The 18,108-nt window shown below is 44.2% G+C and overlaps 7 protein-coding genes across 7 annotated transcripts; 5 read left to right on the forward strand and 2 right to left on the reverse strand.

Annotated features, from left to right (window-relative positions):
- Positions 1 to 1,415: 1,415 nt before the first annotated feature.
- On the forward strand, positions 1,416 to 2,820 carry O0I10_004247 (uncharacterized protein; the record flags this gene model as incomplete). Its single annotated transcript, XM_058484308.1, has 6 exons — positions 1,416 to 1,472; positions 1,542 to 1,934; positions 2,023 to 2,040; positions 2,110 to 2,345; positions 2,406 to 2,577; positions 2,647 to 2,820. The coding sequence occupies 6 exons, from the start codon at positions 1,416 to 1,418 to the stop codon at positions 2,818 to 2,820; spliced, it is 1,050 nt and encodes a 349-aa protein (XP_058344933.1).
- A 299-nt stretch (positions 2,821 to 3,119) lies between these two features.
- O0I10_004248 (uncharacterized protein) lies at positions 3,120 to 6,631 on the forward strand (the record flags this gene model as incomplete). Its single annotated transcript, XM_058484309.1, has 3 exons — positions 3,120 to 5,241; positions 5,306 to 5,521; positions 5,580 to 6,631. The coding sequence occupies 3 exons, from the start codon at positions 3,120 to 3,122 to the stop codon at positions 6,629 to 6,631; spliced, it is 3,390 nt and encodes a 1,129-aa protein (XP_058344934.1).
- A 144-nt stretch (positions 6,632 to 6,775) lies between these two features.
- O0I10_004249 (guanine deaminase) lies at positions 6,776 to 8,273 on the reverse strand (the record flags this gene model as incomplete). Its single annotated transcript, XM_058484310.1, has 3 exons — positions 6,776 to 7,900; positions 7,969 to 8,025; positions 8,088 to 8,273. The coding sequence occupies 3 exons, from the start codon at positions 8,271 to 8,273 to the stop codon at positions 6,776 to 6,778; spliced, it is 1,368 nt and encodes a 455-aa protein (XP_058344935.1).
- A 302-nt stretch (positions 8,274 to 8,575) lies between these two features.
- On the reverse strand, positions 8,576 to 11,910 carry O0I10_004250 (uncharacterized protein; the record flags this gene model as incomplete). The annotated part of the gene is made up of 15 exons (XM_058484311.1): positions 8,576 to 8,761; positions 8,820 to 8,957; positions 9,028 to 9,136; positions 9,191 to 9,582; positions 9,668 to 9,767; positions 9,827 to 9,947; positions 10,008 to 10,287; positions 10,369 to 10,527; positions 10,585 to 10,666; positions 10,726 to 10,859; positions 10,920 to 11,034; positions 11,090 to 11,187; positions 11,259 to 11,619; positions 11,709 to 11,797; positions 11,875 to 11,910. The coding sequence occupies 15 exons, from the start codon at positions 11,908 to 11,910 to the stop codon at positions 8,576 to 8,578; spliced, it is 2,400 nt and encodes a 799-aa protein (XP_058344936.1).
- Positions 11,911 to 12,907: 997 nt separating this feature from the next.
- Positions 12,908 to 14,567, forward strand: O0I10_004251 (uncharacterized protein; the record flags this gene model as incomplete). Its single annotated transcript, XM_058484312.1, has 2 exons — positions 12,908 to 13,262; positions 13,324 to 14,567. 2 exons carry the CDS (start codon positions 12,908 to 12,910, stop codon positions 14,565 to 14,567), a joined length of 1,599 nt encoding a protein of 532 aa, XP_058344937.1.
- A 150-nt stretch (positions 14,568 to 14,717) lies between these two features.
- On the forward strand, positions 14,718 to 15,725 carry O0I10_004252 (uncharacterized protein; the record flags this gene model as incomplete). The annotated part of the gene is made up of 2 exons (XM_058484313.1): positions 14,718 to 15,095; positions 15,156 to 15,725. The coding sequence occupies 2 exons, from the start codon at positions 14,718 to 14,720 to the stop codon at positions 15,723 to 15,725; spliced, it is 948 nt and encodes a 315-aa protein (XP_058344938.1).
- Positions 15,726 to 16,005: 280 nt separating this feature from the next.
- On the forward strand, positions 16,006 to 17,622 carry O0I10_004253 (ATP-dependent RNA helicase eIF4A; the record flags this gene model as incomplete). Its single annotated transcript, XM_058484314.1, has 6 exons — positions 16,006 to 16,010; positions 16,168 to 16,207; positions 16,292 to 16,371; positions 16,433 to 17,317; positions 17,379 to 17,496; positions 17,557 to 17,622. 6 exons carry the CDS (start codon positions 16,006 to 16,008, stop codon positions 17,620 to 17,622), a joined length of 1,194 nt encoding a protein of 397 aa, XP_058344939.1.
- Positions 17,623 to 18,108: the final 486 nt, after the last annotated feature.

Raw genomic sequence — 18,108 nt, forward strand, 5'->3', positions numbered from 1 at the left:
CAGAAGGACCTCTTTGGGTAACTCAGCTAAAAAGTCAGGACTTCAGGGACAATGCATGAAAGGTACACAACCCTCACTTTTATGTCATACATTGCTAGCTAACGGCGACTTTTATCCAATCATCATTGTTGCGAGATCCACTGCATGGGAACGATGCCCCTGCTCTAGACATTCATTTCCATGATTAAAGTAGGTTGATCCGAGCTGATTTGGTTGAGTTACGCTCACACAAGATTACATCGGTTGAGCTACATCGAGCGTGCTTGATGTCCAGAGTGATGTAACCTCTCTTTGACCGCAGCTCAGTCAAATCAGCTCGGATCAACCTACTTTAATCATGGAAATGAATGTCTAGAGCAGGGGCATCGTTCCCATGCAGTGGATCTCGCAACAATGATGATTGGATAAAAGTCGCCGTTAGCTAGCAATACGTGCCTGTTCCTACGTACTAATATCACTATACATAAACAACGAATCAAAGTGGAGATCGATGATGATGACAATAATAGTGCGACTCATTGTGTTCATGATGCTGGTGATTGGATTACTTCCTTGCACACTGTAAGTTTCTGCTATGATGTTTGGTGAAGCGGGTATTGATAATAGGTGTATGATGTGCCAAAACACATGCATGAATGATGGTAAAGGCTCGGATACCTACACTTTGCCAAAAGGTCTTGTAGGGTAAACTAGGTACGGTATCATGTTTGCAGTCTTACCTGATTGGAATTGCCTTGAGCATAGATACAATCACCATGACATAGCGCTACTACCATGGTAGTCATGACAACCCAAACGTGGTATGCATGACTACACTTCACTTGGGACACCAACCGGGCATAAGCACACAAGCATATCATAGGCCAGCACGGGAAACCTCGTGAACCTTTGGTTTCCTTCATCTTTTGAGCACGAAACGAACAAACAGGCAAAAAAGGAAATGTCGATTGAGCAAGCGCCACACTACAGCAAATCACGTCATCCTTCAAAGATGCTATATTGCTGGATCGTGGTTACCACCAAAGTATTCTCTTCTATAGCCGGTCAAATGAGAATCAACTTGTTGGGTGTACGCAACAGGATCTTGCCTTAGCTCAATAATCATGGCCGTCAAAGATCTTGCTTACAACCAAATGTACGCTGCGTTTGTGTTTTGTGTAGCTTGTTGTTTTCGTATTACTCGTGTCACCGTATACCGATTATGGGGATTGGTTGCGTACCACTTTGACTATTAGAAGATGTGGGACCCTACAGTAGAGCAGGTTAATGCTGCGGAGCGGGGATAATACGGATGCATAAAAACCCGACCATGGCTATGGATTTGTAATCAAGGCAGCAGACATAAATACCTGGTAGCAGATGATAAAGACCCCTGTAGAGTGCTTTTACCTCTTCACACATACACATATTACATTATGGCAACAAAAGAATCAAAGATGCAATACGTTCGCTTTGGCAACACGGGATTACGTGTATGTATGATTTGCATTGGGCGTGATAATTGTTTATAGTACATGCGTGTTTACCGGATCATTCTACAGGTGTCCAAGATAGCACTGGGCTGTATGTCGTATGGGTCTTCTCAGTGGCAAAGTTGGGTCAAGGATGAAGAGGAGTCGTTGGCCATGATTGAAAGGGCGTACAAAGCTGGCATCAACTTTTTTGATACAGCCGACGGATATTCAAACGGCGAAAGTGAGCGTATTCTCGGCAAAGCCATTAAACAATGCAACATGGATCGTAGCCGGATCGTGGTGGCCACCAAAGTCTTTTTCCCTGTAGCCGATCAAGTGGGCATCAACTTGTTGGGTGGACATAATTATGCCCAAGACCCTGTGTTGGCAAACCAATATGGATTGTCACGCAAGCATATCTTTGATGCTGTAGAGGCATCCCTTAAGCGCTTACAATTGGACTATATCGATTTGTACCAGGTATGCATGCAATGCATGTTGTTTGTCGTTTCAACCATAACGTGTAGGTAGCTTATTTTTTACTCCTCCTCTCCGTAATACATTCTAGATTCATCGGTTGGATCCAGTAAGTTGACGTCATCGTCATCATGGTGATGATGAACAAGAAGGATTGACAGCAGTACCACATGTTTAGGATACACCTATGGAAGAAACCATGTCCGCTTTGAATGATCTTGTTAGAATGGGCAAGGTGCGTTACATTGGTGCAAGCTCCATGTATGCCTGGCAGTTTCAAAAGATGAACAACATTGCCGAAAAGAATGGATGGGCTCGTTTTGTCAGCATGCAAAACATGTATAATTTAATATACCGTGAAGAGGAACGAGAAATGATGCCTTATTGTGCAGATCAGGGTATTGCTGTGATCCCGTAAGTGGTTGATGTTGTGTATTATTCAACTCAATGGCTGATGATGTATCATCATAATAGATGGTCTCCATTAGCCCGAGGTTTATTGACTGGCAAGAATCGACAATCAACACGATCCTCTACTGATCGTGCTATCAAACGTTTCTTTGATCAAGCAACGGAAGCCAATAACGATGCGATTGTCGATCGAGTGGTACAAATTGCCGAAAATAAGGGACTTGCCCCGGCACATGTAAGGAGTTTTTTTTTATATCCACCTGTCATATGATTGCTCATTTTTCCTACTACTACTTATGTTAAGGTTGCGTTGGCATGGGTGCTTTCAAAACCATTTATTACAGCACCTATTGTAGGGATCACGAAGGATGGTCATTTGGAAGATGCCATTGCATCCCTTGAAGTTGAATTGACACAAGAGGAGATTGAGTCTCTTGAAGCATTGTACATGCCAAGAAGCGTACATTCAATGAATTAAATGTGACACAAAAGGAGAAGGGAATACTGTTTATGGCAACATGGAAATAAAGACGAGGGCATTGTTAGATTTTCTGCATGCGGCCCGGGTAATTGTTGGGGGGAAGTAAATGGGGGGGGGGGAGATGAGAGACACATGTGTGGTGTGGTGTGTGTGTGTGTGTGTCTAATGCTGGTTTAGGTGTGTCCTGTCACTTTGTCTTTCTCTCTCTCTCTCTCTCTCTTTTCGCTCTCTCTCTCTCTCTCTCTTTGTTTCTCCTCTAAACCGATTATCCTCTTCCCGACTCTTATACTTTCATTATGGCACCTCACAACGACAATGAAGACGACGATCAACCCGTTTCATTCCAAGAACTAAAGAAACGGTGGGCTCAACACGAAGCCAACTCTTCCTCTCCTCAGCAACAGCAGCACCACCAACAGCAACAGCAACCACAGCAACCACAACAGCAGCAGGAACCATCACCCCCGCCTGTCATACCCGATACTTCTTCACCAACACCAACACCAACACCACCACCACCCCAATCGAATGCTGTTAATTCAAAGCCTATACCTCCACGATCCCCTATTCAACGAGTTGCCAATGTCTCGGGAACAATGCATAAAGCGTCATCGGCACCACCCATTCCACCCAAACCAGCAGCTGCAACCATTCGAATGCCAACACCCATGAAAGCACCTACTGATCCCTCGGTGGTTGTCGACATGAGCATTAATAAGCAGCAGCAACAGCAGCAACAAAAAGAACCCAAGTCTTCAGTATCAGTATTAGCAAAGCAACTTGAAGGACAGCATATCACCAAGTCGCCATCATTATCATCATCGTCATCAGCAGCAGTGGCAGATATTTCCGAATCACCATCACCTCTTCAACAAGATCCTTTTTGTGATGAAGAAGAAGCTTCAGATGATGATGACTCGAGTAGTTGTACCAGCACAGCGACAAGTAATAGTGAAGATAGCGAAGTGGATGATGAACTTGTACGCAAAGTCCAGATGCGATATAGTGGTGTATCACCAGCCATAAGAACACCACCACCACCTCCAAAGGATGCTATTACGACGACTACAGCCAAGAAAAGTGGGAGCAGTAATACTCCACCTCCACCTCCACCACCCAGCAAAAAGTATCATAGCGTTGCTCGTTCCATTGATATACCAAAGACAACATCTCCAGTGGATGCATCTCCTCCATCATTACCACCTCGACCATGCGCTTTAGGAAAGAGTTACAGTGAAATGGATCAACAACATAGCAACACAATGCCAGTATTACCACCACGACCTTCTCCTTCAGTCATTGCACGTTCACATACAACAAGCAATCATCGATCCACTACGACGAGTACTGCTTCGACACCTCAAAGATCAGCGAGTGCACGTAAAGCATTCAAGAATTTCTCCCATGCCACAGGTGTTTATCCTGATTTGAGTGAAGCATCACGCAAGAAGCCTTTTATCAATGGACGTGATCGACGTATTCCAACGGGTCATCGGGGAACCATACGTGCTATTGCTATACAAGGTGCATGTTTGGCTACAGGGGCTCATGAAACACGTATCTGGAATACGGACACCAGCCAATGTTTATATTCAATCGATGCCAATCCTGGTGAAACCAATGACAAGGTGAGCGCGTTGGCATTTGCACCACCACGCCATCCACGTGATGAAGGTACGCGATTATGGATTGGACATCGAGATGGTGAATTACTCGTCGTGGATACGCTTTCTGGGCGCACGATTGAAAAGATGCAGCAACAACAGCAAGCCATTACAGCCATGCTTCGCTATCGCAACACCGAATTGTGGACCATCGATGAAAGTGGATTATTGTGTATATGGGACGCATATGATATGCATATCAAGGAACAGCGTATGGTGATGCCGCGATCCGTTACGGCGTTGCTGCGTGATCGTGATTTATGGATGGCTTCAGGTCGTACGTTACAAATGTTTCCTGAACATGGCAGCAGCACGCATCGTGGCGATCAGGAGGAGGAGAAACGCATTCGTATTCCCAATGATCTCGGCAATATTACGCAAATGGCTACCATGTCCCATCATCCTGGAAAGGTGTTTGTTGCTCATGACAATGGCAAAGTCAGTATATGGGATGCTTTTACACTCGAAAAGCGCGAGACAATGATGGTTTCCATGTATGGTATCACTGCCATGGTCGCTGTGGGCGAGTACTATCTGTGGATGGGCTACAACACAGGCATGATTTATGTTTACGACACACGTCCGGAACGTTGGGTGGTGATCAAGGCATGGAGAGCACATCACAGCGCTATTGTCAGTCTTCAAGTCGAGGATATTGGTATTGCCCTTGGCGATGAAACTGTGCAGGTGGTCAGTGCCGATTCACATGGCTATGTGGCGTTATGGGATGGTCTTTTGCCCGAACATTGGAAAGGTAAATGGGGATGGTGGTGATGGTATTTATTCAATGAGGGATATTGACTTTTGCTTTCTTATAGATCACCAAATGGCCCAATACAAGCATGATTATTGCACAGAGCGGGATATGAATCTATTGATTTGTTCTTGGAATATTGATGCCAACAAACCAGAGAAGCTCTCTGTCAGCGATGATCAAAGGATACGAGAATGGCTTGCAAGTATGGAGGATCCAGATATCATTGTCGTGGGTATTCAAGAGATTGTGGATCTCGAGTCAAAGAAACAAACAGCACGTGAGTAAACCTATGCAATGCATTGGCGATCTATTTATTAACATTCTTTTTGATGCAGGGTCCTTGTTTGCGTCACGTAAAAAGGTGGATACCTTGCAGGAGGCCAATGAGCTGCTCACACATCGATACAGCCTATGGCACGACTACCTTGTGCAATTGATCTATGAAACGCATCCATACAGTGAATACACGGTGATCAAGACCGACCAGCTTGTGGGCCTCTTTAGTTGCATCTTTGTCAAAACCAGCGAGTTGCGGCATGTCTCTTTGGTGGAATCCACTGTGGTCAAAACGGGTCTCAAGGTTATGCACAAGAGTTTGCATGGCAACAAGGGTGGTATCGCTATTCGTTTTCGTGTTCAAGATTCGACGTTGTGCTTTGTCAATTGTCACTTGGCTGCAGGTCAATCACATACACAGCAGCGCAATTCAGATGCAGAAGGCATATTGCAAACAGCTGAATTCCATGCATTTGAAAACAATGACGCAGGTATCTTTGCCAATGGTGGTGATGGTAGTATGATCTTGGACCATGAACATTGCTTCTTATCGGGTGATCTCAATTATCGCATCAACATGAGCCGTGAGCGCGTTTTACAACTCCTGGCTGGTTATGATCCCGAGCAAAGCTTTGATGCACTTCAACGTGAAGACCAACTCCTCAAGCAACGCATGACCAACCCACTCTTCAAGTTACTTTTGTTCAGCGAACCACGCATTGATTTCTTGCCGACTTACAAGTATGATCCTGGCACGGATTATTATGATCGATCTGAAAAGAAACGTGTACCTGCATGGTGTGATCGTATCTTGTACCGATCTCGTGACGCACACAATTTGTTTTATCAGCGACATGAAGTTCTGGCATCCGATCATAGGCCTATTAGTAGTGGATTTGTTATTCGCATCAAGCAAGTCGATCGATCCAAACAACGTCAAGTGGCTTTTCATGTCGATGAAGCTTGGCATCACCACTATAGCCGACTGGTTCAAGCCGCCAAGATTGCTTATATTGTGGACTTTGGATTTATGGATCATGATACAGCTTCAAAGCAACTAGAGGCAGCTCAATGGGATGTTGCTCGTGTCATGGATCAAGCAGCCATGTAATACTTTTTCTACCGCCTCCTACTCCTCCTCCTTCCCCGCCATTTGTAAATTCTACCATGACAACAAATACATACATAAAGAATAATAATAAACTTTCTATTCATCTACAATTGGATGGTTGTGGTTGGGGGAATATGAAGAAATTTACAATGGGACGGATGCGGCGCCTGCGACGCGACGACCCTGAACAAAAACGTGAGCAAGGGATTGATCACTACCATTAAAGAGGAACTTTTCAAGCAACTGGGTCTTATTTTCATGACCCATCACATCAACAGGGCTGTTGGCAAGATCGAGATCGACAAAGAGAGCATCAAAGGCCTTGCCTTGTTCAAAGTTACCAATGGTATCTTGAAGACCAAGGACACGAGCACCACCCATGGTAGCAAGGTAAACGAGTTCAGTGGTGCCAAGCACCTTGTAATCGGGCTTGTTAAGCTCATCACGATGGCGCATGAGTTGGACCTTGGAAGCGAAGAAGGAAGAGCGTACGGCATCCAACATGGAAGGAGCATAGCCACCAGCCACATCGGTACCAAGACCCACCTTGACACCACTTTCCAAGAATCGTCTCACATCACATACACCACTCTGCAGAGAAAAGTTGGAGTTGGCACAGTGGGAAATGCCGACATTGTTCTCCTTGAGCAATTGAATTTCATCATCCTCCATATGAACACAGTGGGCCATGTAGACGTTTTCGCTGGCAGTAAACAGGCCGTGGTCGTGGTAGATACCGGTATAGTGTTTGGAATCAGGGAACAAGCTGCACGTAAAGTTGATCTCATTGTGGTTCTCGCACAAGTGGGTTTGGATGGGGACCTTGTATTCAGATGCCAAAGCACTCAAGCCCTTCATCAAGGTGGATGAGCACGTGATGGCAAAGCGTGGTGTTACAACAGGTGTCACCAAGGGACCATGGGGCAATGTGTATTCAATAAAAGCACGGGTGGCGTCCAAACTCTCTTGGGTCTTTTCCACATAAAAATCAGGGCTGTTTTGGTCCATGTTGACCTTGCCGACATAGGCACGTTGACCTAATTCCCGAATAATATCCACCAACACCTTGCATGCTTCGAGATGAATGGTAGCAAACCAACTGCAGGTGGTTGTACCATTACGCAAGAAACGTGAAACAACCTTGGTATAAGACTTGCGGGCCATATCCGTTGATGCAAACGATGACTCCACAGGGAATACGTTGGCGTTGAGCCAATCCAACAATTGCAATTCCATTCCCGATCCAGCAAACACGTATTGAGGTGCATGCTATATATACATATCATGAATACATACATAACGTCATTAGGCCGATGTTGATGATGATGGCTACTTACAGCATGCGTATCGATAAATCCAGGAAGTAGGAATTGGTGAGGACTCATTTTGTGTAGCTATGGCAACCACCCTATTAGTACCGCTGTTGCCATGTCATATCAACCCTCATTTTACTCACTTCATAGGATGATGCATCCAAATCCTTCAAAGCCTCTTCAGGGTTGCTAACGTTACGTTCGAGACGTTGAATGACGCCACTGGTGCGATCGACAATCAAGAGACCATTCTCAATGATCTCCAACTCGGTGAGCGATTGCGAGTGAATGATGGTACCGTAAAACACAGAGAGAGTCTTGGCAGTCATGGTTGCGTTCTAACAGGAAAAGCGAGAAAAAAAAGGGATACATCTGGATCTGGAATGCCAGGTTTTATACTAGGTTTCAGGGCCCAACATTGAGTTTTGCTGATTGAATATACTCGCTATTTTTGTGATACTTGTCATATCGCACAGACCTGCCACAACCCAGCCTATCATTCAATCCCCCACCAACCACTTGTAAGACCTGCCATCCTTTTTGCATAATAGTAGTCATAATAGTAATATAGTAAAAGGGCATGCGTATGCGGGATAATAATAATAAAAGTATGCTGTCTCTGTCTCTCTCTCTAACATAAACGTTTTCTAAGCTGGCTATCCAAAATCTTGCGTTGTCTCCCAAGCCAGGAGGAAGGTGTGGATCGAAAGGAGGGATTCGACATTTCACGATGGTTACGTAGTGCAAGGTCGTACCACCCAGATACAATAAGTTGTTGTTCCTTTTGTGATTGTACACGTACATTGTGGATTTGTTTCTGTGTAATAAAAACATAAGTATAATTATACTCAAAAAAGGACTTTTTACATGCTTACCTTGAGCAAATCATATTCTTCTTCTTTTGTACGAGGTGTACGGTTGAGTAATCCTGGTTCACCCGAACGCCTTGCACCATTGTTGGCATTGAAGCGTGCCGTCATCTCTTCCAACAGCTGGGTATATAACTTGATCATCTATCATCATCATCAATGATTAGTTACACAGCATATACATTTGCATAAACATAGAGCTTGCTATACTTACATCACGCACTTTACGGATCTTGCCTTGATTCTCATTAATTTCTTCTTGTAAATGCAATACGCAAATCTGCAAATTGGCATTTTGCTCCTTGATCGTCTCGAGCTCATCACTACACACCTTGGTCAATCATACCTTCGTGGCATCCCCTTTCCAAAACACTTACTCGCTTAATGCCGGTCGATCCTTGAGGCTACCATCACTATTGATACCATGAAGATAATTGGCTTCCACAAGCATCCGATTAATGTCATGCAATTGCATCTTGGTGATATCTTCCAAACGATTCAATCGATCCTGGATCTTGGCTTGCTCCTTTTCATATTCGCGTAATGTAGCCGCATCCTTGGTGACGCTCCTCGTCCCTTGCGACACCGTCGTCTCCAATTTGATTGTGCACTCCTTGAGGAACTTGCACTCCTTGTCAAGATCCAAAATACGAGACCGGAAAGCCATGATGGTTTGTGTCTGGTTCAGCAGGGAATCCGGTATACCATTCCGGATATGTGCAAGCTCTTTCCTCAGCTTATCTCTTTCTTCAGCAACCATAGCCAGATCCTTGTAATAGGTAGTACAACAAGAAATGAGATGGTGCTCATACACACAATGGATGATGTTATCACCACCACCCACCATCACCTACCTTTTCTAGCTGATCCTTATCTTGCTCACCACCGGATGACGTTGATTGACCTTTCTCCATCTCCTTTATTTTCCTCTTTAACCGTTGAATATCCAGACGTCTGAAAAGGATCATGAGTAACGGGAAAACACACCTTCTCTAATCCAATGACAAACTTACAATTCGGTCACATTCGCCTTTTTCATGTTTTCTTCCATATTGTTGGCATCATCCATATCCTCGTCCTCCCCGAGATGTATGCTTGGATCGGAATTATTGATAGCCTTCTCCATCATCGTGCCTATATAATGTTGATAAGCAGTCCACCCATTATACGAGCTATATGTATATAGGTACATACCACCACCTAATTCCATTTCCTTGATTTGCTCTTCCAGTAGTTGTACTTGCTCGACGTTGCGATCACGATCTTGCTCAAGATAGGCACATGTCTCGCTCATCTTTCGCAATTCTTCCTCAAAGCGCGCCTTTTCATCAGATAGCTCCCTGTTGTTGGCGGCCAATTGTTGTACTTGGTCCTCAAAAGATCCCATCACCGTTTTGAATCGTAACACTTTACGGTATTCATCCTCCAATTCATGACATCGTTTGAGCAAATCCGTGTTTTGAGCTTCCAGAGCCTAAATCATGTGATACGTTCATTAGACATGGGACGATTCATAGGCAGAGAGGCATATAAAACAAGGAAAAAGTTACCAAACCTTGACCTGTTCTTCCAGATCGCTCTTGTCTTGCGCTTCACGTTCATATTTCTCCAATGTTGCTTGTAATGTGCTCATGTGTTCCACAGCTGCATGATATTCTTCCAACTCGGATCGTAAATGGTCAGCTTCATCCGCTTTTGCTGTCAGTTCGGTAATCTAAAATAGTGATAGGTTAGTATCAATACATCCTATACGCTTGCTCCCATGTATTACCTTTCGCTTTAATTCATTGATGGATGCATATTGGCTATCGAGTAGAGTCTCTGTTTCTAGTCGTTGCTCTTCACACCGCTCTCTAAAAGAAACCAGTTAACATGTTGTCACGATGCTTAGGGGGTCGTTCTGTATACATACAAGTCCTGCTTAAGGCGGTCAATTTCAGAGCGCATAATAAAATCGGCTTTGCTGTTATTACTGGTATGCAGAATTTGGTCATCCATATCTCTCAAATGGGCTTCAATGTCCTTTTTCTCTTGCAAAAGTTCATCCTGACAACAACAAGGAGGTGTAAGTAAGAGACGTTTTCCCACACATGCATGCCTACTTACAAATTGATCTCGCAAGCTATCATATTCAATGGCAAGTTGCTGATAGGAAGCTTCATACTGTTTCTTTTCCACCAGTAATCGATCAAATTCCAATTGATATCGATAAGGCATGTCACTAACATCATCCATGAGACTCCTCCCTTTCCATGTCTTTCCCTTCCCTCATATACCTGTCAAAACTTCGAGTGGTCGTCGCTGAAGATGTGGTTGTTGAAAGCTGTGAATCACGTGGATTGATAAAATCACCACCATTGAAATGATTCATGACCTACAGGCGTTACACAGGGTTAGTGTTACCTACATACCCAGAGAGCGAGAGAGAGACGACAACCAACCAACCTCTTCAATCGACAACATCAATGCATGCTGACTCTTTTGTGATAGACTTTGGATCATGTCGATATAAACGCGGTTGTTGTCACATTGAACGGCGATGGCGACAATAAACTGACACATGCGTAATAATTCGGAGGGATTGGCGTGCTTGGCAATAGCAGCGAGATCAATGGATGGTAAGAGCTCAGGGTCCTGCCCAAGCACCTCGTCGAAATAGCGCGTGATCAATTTGTGGATTCGCTTTTGATTGTTCAGTCGCATCACCCAGCTACTATCGTCGTTCATGTCGGATAGGATACTATTGCGCTTCCTATTGTTGGCTTCACGAGCTGCGTTGCTAAGTTGCTTGAACCATTTGGCGTCACTAATATGGGCGTTGTGTGTATGTGTGTGTAAGAGAGGTATACATGTATCCTTCCCCCTCCCCTCCCCCAACTTCTTGCCGTATCGTACATGTCAATGAGCACTTCTGAAAGTACAACACCATCGGCCAACTGGACCAACGTATCGATTGGACTGGATTTCCCGTCAAAGGTGTTGATCTAATGGGGCGCCATGGCTCGGTTTCAGTGAACAAGTTGCGGACCATGCGTATGGCTTCCTCCCCCCCTTTTGTTACCCATGCGACAAAAGCATCCTCCAATGTAGCCTCCATTCGCGAAAAAGTCATGGTAACGACGCAAACGTATATCTATGCGTGTGAATTCGACGTGATGAAGAAAGGGTCTGTGTGTGTGAAAGGGGTGGAAGTAGAGTGGAAAAAGGTACCAAGTTTAAAGCGGAGGAGAATGAGAGAGAGAGAGAGAGAGAGGGCTCGATGTCTATTTTGTAACAGGATGTGTGTTATGAATACGATGCCATCCTTACTTTTTTATCAAATAAAAAATTCGATATCATTGGACTATGCCAAATCGTCGTTGTTTCCTTGATCGATACGACGTTTTTCCTTCTTCATAGGAGAAGCAAGCATGATGAGTCGGAACCGGTGTTCCGATTATTATGTGTGCACAACGATGATCATCCAGCGGCAGCAATTAGCATCTTTATTACACTTTCCTTATACGTTCCAAGGATAACGGATACGTGAGCGTGCCTAACCAATGTCGAATACTATGATGGCTTTACATTGGGTTTACAAATGCATGCACATACCACAGCAGCTTGATGTCGTGTGATGCATATTTGTATCTACCTACGTCGTACTTCCGCTATGATGGCTCTCCTTCTTCCTGTGCCTGAAATCTTTATTTGCATAAGCATCATGTGATCATTCCATTTTTCTGGTCATCAAATGTATTCTGCTTTCTTTGTAATAAACAAAGAATACCCAGTCATTGTACATCCTTTTTAATTATAAAAGCCCCAGTATCCCAGTTGCCATGGAAACGGTTGTACAATGAAACAAATTACTACACATTCCCTTCGTATGTAGTTAATTAGGAGGATTTGATGGCAATGAACCATGACCATGACACTATTTGAATGAATGATGGATGGATGGAGGAGATGATTGTTCTATCACGTGACCAGGGAGATTGAGGGAGAGCAAGTGTGTGTGGAGTGGGGGAGGGGGAAAAAGTCAGCAGGTCTTGCTATGACCATCTTTTCTCCTCCGCGCATCATGCACTCTACGTTATCCTCGCCACATAATAATGAGCCAGCAACAGCCAGCAACAGCAGACGATGTGACATCCGGTCGACCTCGATTTATCAATGTACTGCCCTTTGATATCGTAACCAAGATCTTTTCACGGCTTTCTCAAGATGACTGTCTGGAATGTATGGCAGTGAGTCGAGCAATGTACCAAGACGTTCCTTGTTATTCAACCAGTGTTTGGCGTAAACTATGGCTGGGCAACCAGCAGCTTGTTCACCATCAACGTCTTGCTCGTTGTCTTGGGCCACATGTGGAACAAGTGACACTGGCGTCTTGTCGTTGGGAGGATGAAGCACACGCGTTCTTGCAAATGCTTGTGGAACGAGACTGTTTGGATATCAGTAGTATAGGTAAGTTGATTCAATTCTCATCTAATGAGCTCATTGTATTCATTGTTACATGTCTCTATAGAGTTTGCTGATTGTTACATCATTCACGTGGATACATTAATGCAATTACTGTCACCGTTTCGACGACTACGCCGATTGTCATTCTTGCAACATCCCCGACCCCTTGTTCCCGAGCAATTGATCCCACATTGTACCAATACCAACATCACTCACTTAACGGTGGAAGTCGACTATGATGCAGGATCAGAACAAGTCACCTATCCACCACCACCGCAACCATCATCATCATCATCCATGACATCGCAAAGTGATACTAGCAACAACAACATCATTTATCTACGCTGGCAAGATTATCGATTAAAATACTATCTCTTTGAAGACATGGTCATGCCAACTCTACGCCATTGCCCCAATCTTCTCTACTTGAGTACATCCAGTGCTATCATTCGTCGACGCGTGGCCTTGGTGGATATTCTTGAGTTATGTCCCAAACTACGCATGTTTGAAACGACATCATGGTGGGAAGGATACAAGGATGATATTTGTTCAGCTTTATCTTCGGTTACAGGTGATGATGATGATGGTGATGATAGTAGTGGTGGTGGTCGTCATCCACTACGCTACCTTTCTCTCGAGGGAAGTTTTGACGACGATGGCAACCATGATGATCCACAAAGTCAATCGGCATTCAGCAAATGTATCGAGGAACGTTGTCAGGCACTTCAATATGTGATGCTTGCATCCGCATCTACGTTTGCACTAAGAGCATTAACGCAATTGGAACGACTTGCAGCATTACATTTACGTCTTCCGATCTCTTGGGAAAACAATGCCACGCCCAATGATCTCGTTCATCTTTTCACCAAACTTGCTTCCAATACCAAACTTCAAGTCCTCAATCTCGAAGCGGCACAACTCACCACTCGACCTGTTTTGAATGCAGTCGCCGGTTTAAAGAGTCTCCAATTTCTCAATATCCAACCTGCTCCCGATATACAAGAATCCGATCTCATCACATTTGTGTCAAGCTTGACCCATTTGGAGGCATTGACATTGCACAGCGTAGCCAACGTATCAAAAAACTTGTTTAACGCCATCGCCAACCTTGGACAATTAGCATCATTAACACTGGATGATTGTGATCGTGTGGATGTGGAAGGCACAAGGATACTTGTTGACAGGAAAGCTAGGATGAAGGATAGGAAACAATTTGTACTACATACAATGTATAGTCGTTTCTCAGAAGATGATGGAATTGAGGATTATGCCAAAAATACCCCTGGTATCCTTTTTATTTCTTCTTAATCAAATAAAAGCATTGTAGTCATCGTTTTACTATTGAGGCATCCATCCATCCATCCTGTGCACGTGACCCAACTGACATTTTTGACATTCAGGCCCTTTCAAGCTCCAAAGGGTCACGCTGTGTTTTCTTTGCTTTATATAGTTGACACTATGGGTAAAAAGAACAACGCCAGCGGTTTTCGTCCCAAGGCTTCACCTATCAAGTACAACCGCGTATCACCTACCACCACACCACCAACACCTAATGGAGGAGCTAAATCGTCGCCACGGCTCATGCCTATTCTCATTGGAGGCGGTCTACTCTACATTACAGCCACCTACGTGAGCATGAGTGTTTTCAAGAGCAAGAGTGATACGACAACTGGACGTACACATGATCATTCAAGCCATGATACACCTGTGGATGGCAACTTTGATACAGCACCTGTGTGGGAAAAGATAGCCAAGGATTATGACAAGGAGATCGATTGGGATGAATTCGTTATGGGTATTGGTCTTATGCGACGATGGTTGATTGGCCAAGCCAAGGTATATACATACATCATCTTACCATTACCCGTCCTCTATTGACATGGTGTGTACTACTAGGGTGATGTGCTTGAAGTATCCACAGGTACAGGCCGTAATTTCAAGTACTACAAGGACGACCAGTTATCATCCGCCACTTTTACGGACCGGAACGAGGGGATGCTCACTCAAGCCAAAAGCAAGTTCGCAGAGTATGCCGGTCAATTCAAAAAGACATTTGTGGAATTTAAGCAAGCCAATGTGGATCATGTGCACACATTGACCAAAGAGGATAACAATGGAAGGAGGCATCAGCAACAATTCGATACCGTCGTGGATACATTTGGTTTATGCTCCTGCAAGGACCCTGAACAAGCATTGATTTCACTGGCGGATGCCTGTAAACCCTCTGAGGAATCAAGGATCTTACTTTTGGAACATGGTCGCTCCCATTATGATTGGCTCAACCGTATCCTGGATACCAATGTCGACAAGCATGTACGCCGTTGGGGTTGTTGGTGGAATCGAGATCTGATGGAATTATTCGAACGTGAAAAGGTCAAGGAGAAGCTTGAGATTGTCAAAGTATATAGGTGGCATTTAGGCACAACATGTTATATCGTAGCAAAACCCAAGACATCATCATCTTAATATAGTATATAAATCACCATTGCATTGATTGCTAGATATTCTACATATGATTTGAATGATGTTCTTTATAGCCCTCTAATGAGATCGGATCAATGTTGTAGTAGAGCGATCTTAAGAAATGATGGTCACAACGATAAAACCTGTACTACCGAAATCGGCCTTCTGCTTTTTGCATAGGACTTGTGAGGTTCCCCGACCGATGAAATTTTATTTTTCTGCGCCCAGTTTTGCGTTTCCCTCCTCTCTCTCTTTTCTCTTCAACTTATTCTAATCACTTACAATGAGGTATGTATGCCTACAATGTCTTTTATTGGACAAGGTGGATGTGGGTGAACGCTCTATAGGATACACTTGAAAAGGCTGAAGGGAGCGGGCATAATGAATAGGAACGGAGAGGCAATATGGGTTATAAGCGATACTAAGTATCCTTTGTTTCTTGTAGCAACGAGCCTTTGCAAGAAGTTACAGACCACGAGATCGAGGTGAGATGGTGGAGATGGAGGACCTTGAACACTGCATCTCGGCAATGGACCACTGACAATCGTTTTTGTTTTGCAACTTTGTAGTCCAACTGGGAAGAAGTTGTCGACAACTTTGACAACATGAATCTCAAGACCGAGTTATTGCGTGGTGTTTATGCGTATGGGTAAGTAGGAAAATGAATACAAAAAGAGATAGGAATCCATGCTAATCCTACCTTACGCTAGTTTCGAACGTCCTTCAGCCATTCAACAACGTGCTATTATGCCAGTGATCAAGGGACATGATGTGATTGCCCAAGCTCAATCGGGTACCGGCAAGACCGCTACCTTTTCCATTTCGATCCTTCAGTCGATTGATACAAGCAAAAAGGAAGTGCAGGCTTTGATTTTGGCTCCTACTCGTGAATTGGCCTTGCAGATCCAAAAGGTGGTGCTTGCTTTGGGTGACTTTATGGGTGTCGAATGTCATGCATGCATTGGTGGTACCAACATTCGTGAGGATATTGCAAAGTTCCAAGAAGGTTGCCATGTGGTCGTCGGTACGCCTGGTCGTGTATTCGACATGATCCACAATCGTCGCGCATTCAACCCTGAAAAGATCAAGATGTTCGTTCTTGATGAAGCTGATGAAATGTTGTCTCGTGGATTCAAGGATCAAATCTATGATGTCTTCCAACTCTTACCTGGCAGCACCCAAGTTGTCCTCTTGTCAGCCACCATGCCATCGGATGTACTCGAAGTCACTACCAAATTCATGCGTGAGCCTGTACGCATTCTTGTCAAGCGTGATGAATTGACCTTGGAAGGTATCAAGCAATTCTATATTGCCGTCGACAAGGAAGAATGGAAACTCGACACCTTGTGCGATTTGTATGAGACAGTCACCATCACCCAAGCCGTTATTTTCTGCAACACCCGTAGAAAGGTCGATTGGCTCACCGATAAGCTCCATGCTCGTGAATTCACCGTCTCGGCCATGCACGGCGATATGGATCAAGATCAACGTGATGTCATCATGAAGGAATTCCGCTCAGGCTCTTCCCGTGTTCTCATCACTACCGATCTTTTGGCTCGTGGTATCGATGTTCAACAAGTCTCTTTGGTCATCAAGTAGGTTTATAAAGAGTACATGGTTATATGGATGATGATGACTGACGCTTTATATCTATAGCTACGATTTGCCTTCCAATCGTGAAAACTACATTCACAGAATCGGTCGTGGTGGCCGTTTCGGTCGTAAGGGTGTTTCCATCAACTTTGTTACCAATGAGGATGTCCGCATGATGCGCGTAAGTGTTTTTCACCTATCACCAGGATAAGGGAAAACTCACCAACTTGGCTATCTTTAGGATATTGAACAATTCTACAACACCCAGATCGAGGAAATGCCTATGAACGTTGCCGACCTTATCTAGATTTGTGCACACAACAAAGTATTACACTTGCTTTTCCCCGTTACCCCCATTCCCTTTGCTGCGATAGTGAATCTGTAAAGAAGAAAAAAAAGCGAATAAATTCAAAAAAGACTATTGGACACTGACTTGTGTTCTTGGATATTGCTCCCTTTGCATATTGGTAGCTGGTTGTTCTCCCCATGTGTTCCCATGAGATGGATGTACACCTTGGATACTCGATTTACGGCACTAAGGAGCTGATGTTTGTTCACCTACGTACATGAGAATCATCATACGCAATGTCTTGTATATGCATAGTAGAAGTGAATCACTCTATCATGCATTTTTCTCCTTTGGGTGTATGCAAGGTGTCTATAAAGGCGCTGGAAGAGGTACCAGTTAACGTTTGTTCCAAGCACCTCAATTCTCCATAACGGCTTTCACAATGTATGTTATGTGAAAGTTTGCATGTATATCCTTTTTGATGAGGTTGCTTATCAAGTCGTA

This window comes from Lichtheimia ornata (assembly GCF_029851405.1).
Source record: "Lichtheimia ornata isolate CBS 291.66 chromosome Unknown scaffold00015, whole genome shotgun sequence".
Classification (NCBI taxonomy): domain Eukaryota; kingdom Fungi; phylum Mucoromycota; class Mucoromycetes; order Mucorales; family Lichtheimiaceae; genus Lichtheimia; species Lichtheimia ornata.